The 12,495-nt window shown below is 41.2% G+C and overlaps 1 protein-coding gene across 1 annotated transcript; it reads right to left on the reverse strand.

Moving 5' to 3' along the window:
* Positions 1-10,595: 10,595 nt before the first annotated feature.
* On the reverse strand, positions 10,596-11,421 carry LOC147316177 (cystatin-like). Its single transcript, XM_086258104.1, has 3 exons — positions 11,054-11,421; positions 10,871-10,981; positions 10,596-10,736 (listed from the first exon to the last, which is right to left on the reverse strand). Exons 1-3 carry the CDS (start codon positions 11,252-11,254, stop codon positions 10,647-10,649), a joined length of 402 nt encoding a protein of 133 aa, XP_086114230.1. The 5' UTR covers positions 11,255-11,421; the 3' UTR covers positions 10,596-10,646.
* Positions 11,422-12,495: the final 1,074 nt, after the last annotated feature.

A 12,495-nucleotide genomic window follows, 5' to 3' on the forward strand; every position in this document is an offset into this window, starting at 1 on the left:
GTCCAGTTTGGACTGAATGACATGTAGTGACATTCAGATGGAAAATGACAGAAATAGTGCTATACATGTACAGCATGAGTCAGTAAATGTGCAGTACGGTGAGCGGTGTGAAACGATGTGCATTCGTGTACACGAAGCCATGCTGAGTGACACAGACAACCCATAGACCTCTTATAGTTACACATTGGCTAAAAACAATTGGGATCTCCATGAACTGAAGTGACATGAGTATTTGTTCCAGCCTTTCCATTAGGAGCCCTTCTGTAGAGGTGAAAGAAAAAAGAACAAAAAAAAACCAGCACTGAGTGAGGGAGGGTAAGAGGGATAGTAGGATAAGGCGTGCGTACAACGATGTCTGGCAGAGTAAAAGGGATCAAACTGCAATAGCACGAGCTGCACTGAATTTGAGGGTGGGTTTATCTACTTACACAGCCATTTTACTCAAGCCACATAGCAATGTTAAATATCACAAAACAGGCAGAACATGAATCATGGCACAAAAATGTAAATGCACAATTGATCAGTCCTGAGATATGTTTTTCCAGTGCTAGCTGTGAAATAATTATGTGCTTTTATAAAACAGGATTACCAATTTTAGAGCCGCAACAATCGGTCAATCCCTTCGCAAGTCCATTAGCTGAAAATTCAGCAATTATTCTGATGAATCTTTTTAGTAAAAATCACCAACAGTTCTCTCCATTAGGAAGATTTGCTGCTTTTCCCTATTCCATGACATTATTTTTATACACTGTTTTAGACCAGACAAAAATAAATAAATAAAAGCAGTTAAAAAATAAAACACAGATAACAAAACAATCTACTGTGAGGCACGTTTACTAGACTAGTTACTTAATTTCAGATAAAAAATAAAAATAAAAATAAAGCTCCTGTACAGTACTGTGGAGACCAGTTTTAATTTGCCTGTCGTTCACTTGAATATGAGCCTGGCTGCCATTTAGCCCCTGCACTGCAGTCTCACATGAAATGGACCGATGGCACATCAGACTGTCCTCACCATATTTACATCCCATCTCCGTTATTGGATGCATAATTCCTCCACACATCTCTTCAATCTTGTATCACAGACACACACACACACACACAACTGACGACAATTATAATTTCATATGCCCCAGTGTATCGCCCACCCAAGCAATTTTCTGCCATTTAAATGTGAATTTATGTCTCATGTAAATGCGCAGGGATTCGATTTAGGCCCATTGGAGGACTGGCCTTTTCCCCAAAGAGCTTACTGTTATAGACTTCTGGTCATTTCAAGGTCTCTGTTCATCACCTCGATTTCACAGATTGCATCGGCACTGAATGACATCACACCACCTTATCAACTTCTCTCCTTACCCATAATACGGTTTCACCAAAAATCTGAATATTAAGTCAAACCATCTCTTACCTTGATCAATGCATCACCCTTCTGTTTTCAACCACCTGCTCTGCGGGTTTCCTATTAATGAAATGTAATTAGCTCTTATTTGTGACTGATTTTGAATAATTAAATACATTTTCATTGTCTAATATCAATCCCAGACATGTTTATGATAAAACTTTCCTGTCAACTTGAGCACTGCACTCCCTGACTGTGTGTAAATAAAAATGTTGAGTCATGTTTTAGAACGAGCCAGAAAAAAGGAGGATTCTCTAATGAAGAATAACATCTTCTCCCTCAGTGGGGATATATACTTTCAAGTCTGCACAATAAAACTAAAGCAAAAAGAAGAACAGTCGTTCCAAATCATCAGTTTATTTAATAAACTTCAAAATTATGGGCTTCTGGTCAGGTAATTTCCCAAACCTATAGTTTCACCATTTTCAAATCAGGCTAGAAGAATGTTGCTATTTCTTTAAATGCCTGTTTTCCATGCTGACGATAAAATCGGTGAAAAAACATTTCAATTAAGTTCACGTTTCACAGGCGGTAATTGGCTGTTTTATTGGCCACATCACAACATAGCAAGCAGTAATACATGACCTTTGTAAAGAGCATTTCTTGACAACGTGTTACTGTTTTACTTCAAATAAGTTTCTTCTTCATTCATTTAGAAAAACAAAGACTCAAACTTCTAACTATACACTGGGCACTTTCAATTCCTTAATAAAATGTCTTCTCTACTAACACAATACAATGAGCACATTTAAGGAGGCAGGTAATTTTTTACTTCATTTACGTATGTGTGTGTGGTTATTTTTTTCTGTGAGAGTAAGTCAGCTACTGTTCTAGTTCAGGAGATAAATATGACGTGAACCTTTCAGCTGCTCAAACTATGAATCCAAGATAAGACCTTGACCACATGATCAATTTCCTGCTCTTATCACAATAATAACTAGTCCACCTGCTGCTGATCACATGCACCCTCCAAAACCCTCACAAATACTGCAAAATGCATAGCACCATCAGTCTACATTCCCTCATCTTATCCGAAACCCAAGGTCTTTACACTCAGTTATCAAATACAGCTGGCTGTTGCGCAAACCATCAAGTGACACTTCTTTTGATGGCACCTTTAGTTTCACTGTGAAGAAGAACGTTAATATTGATAATACTGGTCAAACCTAAGAGCAAAAATAATTGGTAGCTCATATTTGAGCCACTTTTTAGGCTGATGCCATGTTCAAGCAGACAAAAAAGCAGCACTGCATGGAGGCCAATAAAGACCTACAGCAATAGTTAACGCCCCAGAAGCTGTACTCAGAAAGCTTACAGTACCTACAAGGAGGTGATGTTACAAAGCAGACACAAGAGGTCTCCTCCATCTTTTACTTTCTTTTCAGAGCTACTGAAAGACCCTTTGGACGCCACTCTAAACTGTTGTCTTCACTTTCATATTCAATACATATTCACATGTTGCTTGTCATGTGTTTCTTTGGTGTATTAAGAGTTGTTTTTTTTCATGTGCTATGTGCAGAGGTGTTTTTTTCTGTTCTCAAACTGATCTCCCTGTTGGAGCTCAGTCTGAGGGGAGTTATTTTTTTCTCCTTATCTTTCCTCGTGTGGTGCATTTTCCATTGTTATACCTCTCTGACCTGTCTTCCCCATGTGATGTTTTGTGTAATGTATGTATGATCGGAGGGTAAGATGGCGCCGCCATTGCGTGCAATAGGTCGGCAGCCTTATGAAATTTCCCCTTGTGGGACTAATAAAGGTATATCAAATCAAATAAAATCAAATTATAAACAAGAAACTGGCTACCAACTTGGGCTGCTTTAAAACTTACACCATATAATTGTTTAGTATAATACAGTGGACTTCAAACGTTTTCTGGCGAGTACCATTTCAGAAGGAAAAAAAGAAAAAGAAAACTGAGCTCTACACCAATTTTTTATCAATACAATACAAAAAGAATTCAAGATGAAATTTCCCTAAATAAAGGTCACACAGCAGCATCAAAAAACTCTTGTTTGTTTCCCCATGAATTATTCAACTTAGTTTCACTTCATATTTTCACCTGGTTGTCTGCATCCCACCTGAAGTAGCTTTGTGCCCCACAGTTTTTAGAGCCACTGGTTTAATAAGACATGGCACTGCACAAATGTGTTGCATGAGTTATGGTGCAGGGTTCAGACAATGTCCAGAAAAATGCAGTGTTGCAGGTAAAGTGCTGTGTAATTCCAACCCAGAGAGAGAGGACTTGAGGGACCAGCAAAAAAAAGCAATGCAGCTCACTGTGCATTTGTGATTGATGGTCTCTGTCTGTGCAATAGCTGACTGAGCAACATGTACATCTCTCTTATTCAAACACTTAATGCCATGCACACTTACAATAGTGTGCTCAGACGGGCATCTCAGTGTATCTGAGTGTATCTCAGCCCAGTCATATGCGTCAGGCTTGCTATAGTGGCTAATTTAGAAGAGGGACCTACTACATAACTACCATGTCTTAGGTTGGCGTCCGACTTGGGGTCTTTGTCGCACGTTCTCTGTCATCCACTGCACCCTGATTCATCGTGGTACACCACTGAAAGAAAAAGAAAAAAAAAAACATGGAGAAGAATATCTTTAATCTTATGAAACTCTTAAGAAATGTGTCCAGCATATATACTGTCATATTTGTTGATCTATGGGTCAACAACACTGCATACTGTAAGAGCATATTTCTGCAAATTCTTGATCCTGTCACGTCTCTGTTGTCTGGTGCCAAGACATGTTCGGTCTGGCTTTTGGCCAGGCTGGGCTGGTCGCCACCACGGCCCCAGCAGCCTAGCAGGCAGGCCTAGCTTAATGCTGACACATCGCTAACATCAGCCAGGGAGAAGAGACCTCTGGGAGATGCTGAAACATCAGCACAGCACCATTTCAGATATACAAGGAGGGATATGCGTGCTCATCTACAGCAAAATTTAAGAAGCTGCCACAGTAACACGTAGGGACATTATTTTGACACACAACATCCTCTTGTGGGGAGTGAGGCTGTTCACACTGCGTATTACGCACACTGACAGAGAAACTGTGGAAACGCACAGAAAAAGCCACACCCCTACAAATAAACCTATGATCATTCACATGAAAGCGTCCGATCATACTTTCGTTCCCCAACAAGAAAAACAGATGAAAATATTCAAAGGGACATAACCAGTCACATTTTGCTTAAACTGGTGTATTAGTGGTGTGTGTGAATATTAAGAAAAGCATAATCTATTGCAATATTGTGACTTTAGGGACAAATAAACCTTAAAGATATTAACAACAACAACAACAACATATCACAGCACCTGATCCCAGAAAAGAAAATATATTTTCTTCTTTATGGGCATGTTTGGGGTAAACTAATCAAGCAGTGCTATTATTTCTAAAGGTAAAGGGCAATTCTAAACAATCACTATATTCTGTTTAAAAAAAACAAAACAAACAAACCTCGGAGCTTAATGAGGACAATATTGTGTAAACTAGAACAGAACTAAAAAAAACGGACAAGACCCAAACTCTTCACAATAGTGGTGTTTTTTTCATTCACACTAATCCTATCATAACGGCTGCCCTTTGTGCTTAGCAAGCCATGCAGATGAGATTGGCAGCAACGAGCATGTCATCGATATGCACAGATATAACCAGGAGTGCCGCTGATTGATGATGCAAACCTTCTCCCTATAGCCTTGTTTGTGACCTCTGACTTCTTACCCCTTGAGGGGTTAAACTTATTACCCTTTGACTCATGTGACCTCTTCTTTGAAAAGGGCTAGATTGAACGATGACCACAGCTTGGGTCCTATTGGCCACTCTGTCTCCAAACTGCGGCCAGAGGGCTGACCATCCAAACCCTACAGGGATGTGACCCTGGACCTGCCACACGCTCTGTGGATAATACTATTAACAGGTCAATACAAACCTTAAAAGAAGGGGGGAAGCAAATGCTGCTTTAACCTAAAGATGAGCAGAAGAAAGGGATGAGGGGGAGATATGTGGAAGGAACACATTTGCAAGACGTATATGGAGGTTATTTGTCAAGTCTGTTTGAACAAATGGTCGCCAATTTGATATGCAAACCGAGATAATGACCTCACCTGGACAAATTTTGGAAACCACTGAAAGTACATATCAGTATGGCTGCTCTGTTAAAAAAAACTGTATGGTCATTCACTGAAGGTGCGGCCAAAACTGTGTGCAGAAAAGCAACAGAAGTGAGCAAAATGTGTTCAGTTCATTAATTCTCAACTTAAATAAACCTCAGTGAAAGAACATGAGTACTTTTATCGTATCTAATTTAATCGAAAACTCGATTTTAATTATGTGTAAATTTAGGATTCAAGATTCTGTTAAAAACAAAGAAATTGTCCATGTGAACATTTAATTAGTGTATAATATGAATGCAATAATTAAATGTAGCTTGATCTCCAGCCTGAACCGAGGAGGGGCGTATTGGATGTTTGCCAGTAAACCACGCTACATGCAAGACATGTGCTCTCCCTCTCATACACACCCTCTACACAAGGATTGTTAGCTGTTTAATACCCATTACTGTTATTTCTCTCTAAGAAAAAGCATCTAAATGAGCTTTTGTAGAGTGAAGCAGTTAACTTATTGGTAAAAGATTTATTGGGATTTTAACCAATATGTCTTTATACTACACTTAAACTTTTTATGATGAATCAAACCAATATGCAGCATCGCCTATCTGAAACTGTTGTCCTTAATTAGGATACTTCAAAATGAATGCTGTGCAATCTCAAAACCATTAGCTAACTAAAGAAAATCCTCCAAATTCACCGTGTTTATCTCCAACTCTTTGGCAGTCTCTGCGATCAATATCACAACCCCCCCAAAAAATGGGAAAAAATGAAAAAAAATTAAGAAAAAAATTTTTTTTTTAAATCCCATCGCTTTAAAGACAAGTATATCTACTAGACTTGATTTGACTGAAAGCCTGTACTTAAACATAATGAATACGCATATAGAGGGTGTACACAGGGCATACATAATGCGCTTTGTCTACCTCCACCCTTAAGAGTTGAGTGCCAATAAAAATAATAAAATGCAAAAATAAATAATGCAACAAGCAGCCAAAGCCATGACCCCTATAAAATTTGTTTTGAAGAACGCATTACAGGATAATAAAATAAAATTGAGCTCAAACACATGGAGAGAATTCACTCTGCTAAACTTGTCAGACCTGCGGCTACAGTGGCGCTTGTAAACAACCCTACCTACAAGCACACATTCAGCCTCATGCAAACGCACATGCAATCTCACACAAACAGCAGAGGCTCACGGATTACTCTGAAACATGAAGAGGGGGAAATCTTCAAATGGAGAGGGAGAAAGAGGAAACCCAAAGAAAATTTAAAAAGAATTTGCTCACAAGGCAGAAAGGGAAAAGAAAAATAATCAAACAGTACCTCCTATAGCATCCATGTCAGGAGAGAAGGGTGGGACACCTGCAGAACCTCGCATGTCTATCCAGAGCTCTTCAGCGACTGCTCCCTCACGGAGCAGAGTGTGTGTATGAGCCAGAGAGAGAGTATGTGTGTGTTGGTGACTGAGGGAGGGGATCCTACCATCCTACCCCTCCTCCTTCGGACTGTGCCTCCTTAACAGGATGGAGGGGTAGGTGGGGCCACCGCAATAAAGCAAACACATACACACACATTTCTCTATGGTTGTTATGTCCTCGCATCTCTCACTCTTTCCCGCCTCCACACTTCCATCTTTCCATCTCTTTCCAAGACTTGCTCTCTCCCTCCTTCCCTCGCACACTTGTTCTCGCGCTTCTCACCTCGTGTTTCCCTCTGAGTCTTGGTCTGTCTGCCAGGCTCCTACACTCTCCCACTACCTTTCATCTCCCGCCCCTCTCTACTCCTTGCCCCTATCCCCTCCTTTCTCACTGTATCGTAATACTAACATGCATGCTCTTGTTAATCTGGAGGGGAGAGGGACATATGCTGTTTCTGGCTGGTGGTCTACAACCTGCTAAACTCCTGGTGTGTATGGCATGTGTGTGTGCGTATCCTGTTGGTTTTTAGTCTCATAATACTACGCTGCTAGGATTAGGCGGGACAGTCAGAGAGCACTGCATGGTGGAGAGGTGAAAAGAGAGAAGAGGGACAGCAAAAAAAGAGGAGCGGCGCCACGATCAAGAGCAGCAAAACACACTTCTTTTTTTTTTAACCTTTTATAGTTCTTTTTCTGGGTCGCTGTGCCAGCACCCCTCCTTTCCTTCATTCATCCGGCCACACAAGTCCCATCTGATTCAGGGAGTACCCATCCCTACATAAATCATTCTCTTATTCCATTGGCCACACATTACATTCAAAATATTGATTCCCCCCCCCCCCCTGCTGCAGCACTGATTGCAAGGAAACCCTGCACACTGGTCACAAACAGGAAGTGGAAAAACAAACCACGGGTGTGTTTCGATTGACCACAATGGCGGACTCAGAGCTTTGGTCACAACACTGACAAGGGGAATCTATGCCTTTCTGCACAAATAATGGAAATCCAACAACCAAGTAAAACAGAGAAAAAGGCAGTTAAAAGGAGTTCAGAATGATTTACAGCCACATTATCCTCAAAACAACCCAGAAAGCACCACTAGGAACAATGACGTACATCTGCTTTTCAACATTTTCAGTCTACAGAGTTAATGTCTTAAGATTATTTCTTGTTACATAAACCATGCACTTTTGAAAACAAAACTCAGTTTTAAACAAACCATTGTCCTTGAATTCAAACTGACCATCAGAAGGGCAAATGCTGCTGTTTCCATGACAGCACAGCTGACGATACTTTGAACTCTGACCTTATACTCCTGCCTTTTGCTCGGAAGCAGTGACCAACCCAAAGGGTCAATCAAAACGAGGTCAGGAGAGGTCGAATGGTAACGACTTCTCTCTGGTTACGCAATCACACCATATCAACCTCCACCAAACTGCATCTAAGCATCATTCATCCTAATCAGAGCAGTGCACCTTCCAGGAGCAAAGAAGGGGGGATGCTGCATTCAGTATTACGAGACAGGTGAAAACCCCTGGGATCACACAGGGAAGAGCAAATATGAAAATCTGAAATAAGAAAAGAGGATAAAACCACGACAGAAAGTAATCACTTATACTTGTGGACTCCCATTCATTCATGCAGCGGGCCTGTATTGATGTATTAATCTGTCTGTCACAGACCACTTTATGTAGTCATTTAGAAGTAATTTTGATGTAATTATCTTATATTATTTTGCAATTATGCGCAAGAAATTGGATTAAAATAAGGGAATGAGGTCAGTGAGCATGATTCAGCTGCATTTTTAAGAGAAATATGTACAATGTAATAATGGCAGGAAGGCTCTTAACTCATGGCATGCAATGAAAAGCATGATTATTCACATTACTCCAGATGAGAAATATAAGAAGTTATAATAAGAACTATATAATAAATTATCCTGTAAGGTTCATACACAGGTATACCAGAGGCCTAAGATGAGTCAGCAGTTTTGTGTGATTTTTTGTTTTTGTTTTTTTAAAGTGTAGCGACAGATCCCAACAACAAAAAGGTCTCATTCATCAGAGAGGATGGCGGGCAAGTGCACCAACTGTATTTTATAGAGAATGTGGTCTCATCTTGAAAGACAGAGGGGTAAATCTTTAAGAAAGGATGATACCGTCTTCTGGTAGAGAAACTGGGTTGGAAGATATGGGGGAAAGACAGATGAAGGGGTGGAGGGACTGATCAGAGGGGTGCCAGACACAAAGAGGCCAGGCCATGGCCAGTGGCACGCGATGGGCAGATCAACCAGCGTTTCCTCCCCTAACTGAAGCATTAGGACACCTGACTGAGTCCCGCCAATGGCAGCCAGCCAAGGATTTGTTTGGGGGGGGGGAGAGACAAGCTGAGGCTCGCCTTTCAGCACTCAGGCTCTGCAACTGCACAAAGACGGGCGGGGTGGTTTTCGCTTGGGGGGGGGGGGGGGGGGGGGCGGATAAAGGGGTGATGGGCTGGTGGCTTGGAGTTGGGAGGGGGGCCTACAAGCCTAACCCCTCACCATCTGCTGAACAGGCTAAGTGAGGACAGGGGTAGGGCCAGAGTGCGGGTGGAGTATGTGAGCGCGTGCATGGAAACTACGCGTGTATCTGCATGCACGCACCTGTTAGTGTGTCAGTGGGCGGGTGAGTGGGATGGCAGATGGACAGGGCATACTCCTGGCACTACAGCTTCAGTGTTAGTCATCCCAAATTAAGGAGTATCCCCCCTTCCCCCACATTCCTAACCCCTGCTACCTAATACACAGTGCCAGCCAATTCTTTATGTTTTGCTCAGTTTGATTAAGACATCCATGATTAGAGACATTATGAGCTGGGTGAGAGGGTGTGTGAACAGCTTAGCCATGCGGCTCTTTACTGTAATCAAAGCCAAACAGATGCAGTCTCATTGGTCCCCACGCCACTCAGCAATATCTCATATTCTGACATTGCAGACACATTTTATCCAAATTTCATCTTGAGCAAAATGCAGCAGAAATATGGATATATTTATACACACACACACACACACACCACTGCTGCCCCAGACAACACATCTTCATACCATAATTTGATAATCCCCCTACCAACCCCCTTGTTGTTTGCCTGAATTTACTCTCACACATTGTGATCTGTTTATCCCCCCCCCCCCCAATTTAGGGGAAAAAAAAAAGAAAAAAAGAAAAAAAAAAAAAAAAGGGGGTCAGAGTGGCAGACAGTTCAGTCTTGCTGAGCAGTAATCTGAAAAAAAAATGCCTGTAATCCTCCATACAGAGCCCTTCTGGAGACCGTGGTTATATGTGGAGGTGTAGCCTCGTCTCAGTTTAGCAGCCATGTGTCTGACCAAGCCTGACACGCAACTAGGTCCTTACAGCTGCCAGGACACACACTGAGAGATGAGGCACAGTAAAGCTGCCCCCGGTCACTCACTGGAATAATTATGCTTTTTTTTTTTTCCCCCCATACAATGCCGAGGTGGCGCAGGTCACTGAACTTAATCATCTCTGTGTTGGTAGAAGTGACATAAATGAGAGCCAATGAAATCATGGTTTATGATCATGCTATTATAAATTTAGAGTGGGCACAGTACACCAACTGGCACTCTTTCTGAAAGTTGAGATGATCAGACTAAAACAACGCTCACTGATAACTCTTTACTTGGAAACACCAAAAGTGACAGTATGAGTGTATTAGCTTTTATTTTGGTGGCACTCATTTTTAGAGAGAACACGTGATTTCTCCCAGGAGACTTCTACAACGACGAAGTGGCACTGGTACTCCTGAAAGAAATGGCAAATTAGTACATTTAACTACTATGCAATTTGAAAATATTTAAAAAAAAAGGGGGGGGGGGAGGGGTTATGATGCATTTACCCCCTCGGTGTGTTATGCACCACCCAGTTCTTGAACTTGCCTTGCGTCTAGACTGGAAAGCACATGGCTCGCTGTCCGCAGCAGCGTGGTTTCTGCTGCACACAGTCTGCCCCAGCAGCATGTCCAGAATGTACTTTATTCCCGCAACTACCTGCAGAAAACATCACCACCTATTCGTATATTTTAACTGAAAATTGGGTTGTGACTTCTGATGAAGTTTTACCTGAATTTTAGCCGATGTTATCGCCACAGTTTTATAAGCGAACATCTCTCCTGCGTTGACTTTGTTGAATTCAGCCACAGCAAAGTGAGCTGCCGTCAAAACCCTGGTGTCGTTAACCGGAACACGTCGGGGCTCCCCGGTCATGGTTTGTTCGGCGGCCGAAGCACAAACAAAAACAAAAACAAAAAACCAGGCAAACATCCTGAATCAAAACATGTGGGTTCAAAGTTTATAAAAGAACGTCTAGGCTCTGAGTGCCTAACTTCGCATTATATGCCGGGTTAAAACTTGCTCGGTAAACGCACACCTGCGTCCAATCTGCTGATTAACTGAACGTAAAAGAGACACGCGCCACTCAGAACAGTAGATTCGGTGTTGCGCGGCAACCACGTTGCTGAGCTACCGAGAAACACAAGCTACTACAGACTAAAAATATATATATACAATGAATTTAAGAACTAATGGCATGTTTATTATTTAAAACAACAATGTCACTGCTATAAAGACAAAGTATCAGTGATTATTTGAATATATGAAGGGTGACAAGGGGGGAAAAAAATAACAGAAACGCCAATAAAAGGGATAAAACCCCATTCTTCTTAAAGTTATTCACTCATTTTGTGTTTTGATCATGTGGGTAAGCCTAAAATCTTTCACAGGTGTTTCTCCTCAGATCTCTCCCCTTGAATCTGCAGGTCTGGATCAACTTGATCCTTATTTTCACAAGCTGACAAGAGATTTTATATTAGAACTACTGACTTCTATTTTTAACATTCTCCTTTCAAACAATGAGATCTCTGTCATATGGAAATCTGCCTATGTTTTCCTTTTATTAGAAGGAAATTACCAATCAGTTACAGGCCAATTTTAGCAACGGTGTTTTAGCAAAGGTTTTCCAAAGACTTATCAATGAACAACTAACTGTTTTCCAACATTAGTCAAGTTTTAGAAAGCAGCACAGCAAAATAACAGCTGTTGTTAATGTGGTGAATGTATAATGGTGCAATGGACTGCACAAAACATTGTGCTGTTCTTTTTCGTGATCTGTTTTGACACAATTGATCATGACACCTAAATGGACAACCCAACATTGGCTTGTCTGCAAATGCTTAAGTTGGCTTTTACATTACTTGTCAGCTAGAACATAGTACGGCCCCTTTACTGCGTTTTCTTCTTCTTTTCTCCCAGTATCCAGTGAAGTTCCCGAGGGCTCTATATTAGCACCACTCCTCTCTTTCTCTATGCAACTAACATTAGTGAAAAATGTTGCATTTTCTTTTATGCTTATATGACTCCTTGAGTCATATAAGCCCTCAAATTTCTGATGCTTGTTAAATGAAGGCAAATCCAATGTGGTGATGTTCTCAAATAGCAAAGAGTTAACAAATTTGCCTAAAATCAAAACCACTCAAGGGGGTAAAATTGAAACGGTCACAATTTAG

The sequence above is a fragment of the Aulonocara sp. 'chitande type north' Nkhata Bay genome, linkage group LG13 (genome assembly GCF_057382095.1).
Source record: "Aulonocara sp. 'chitande type north' Nkhata Bay isolate Kocher_YH1m ecotype deep benthic linkage group LG13, A_spYH_male_GT1.1, whole genome shotgun sequence".
Classification (NCBI taxonomy): domain Eukaryota; kingdom Metazoa; phylum Chordata; class Actinopteri; order Cichliformes; family Cichlidae; genus Aulonocara; species Aulonocara sp. 'chitande type north' Nkhata Bay.

Bases quoted from the DNA above. Each gene is read 5' to 3' on its own strand.
- LOC147316177 (XM_086258104.1), bottom strand. From the start codon at position 11,254: ATGTTTGCCTGGTTTTTTGTTTTTGTTTTTGTTTGTGCTTCGGCCGCC. The intron at 10,982-11,053 runs GTAAAACTTCAT...TGTTTTCTGCAG, and splicing joins TAACATCGGCTAAAATTCAG to GTAGTTGCGGGAATAAAGTA. The intron at 10,737-10,870 runs GCAAGTTCAAGA...CATTTCTTTCAG, and splicing joins CTTTCCAGTCTAGACGCAAG to GAGTACCAGTGCCACTTCGT.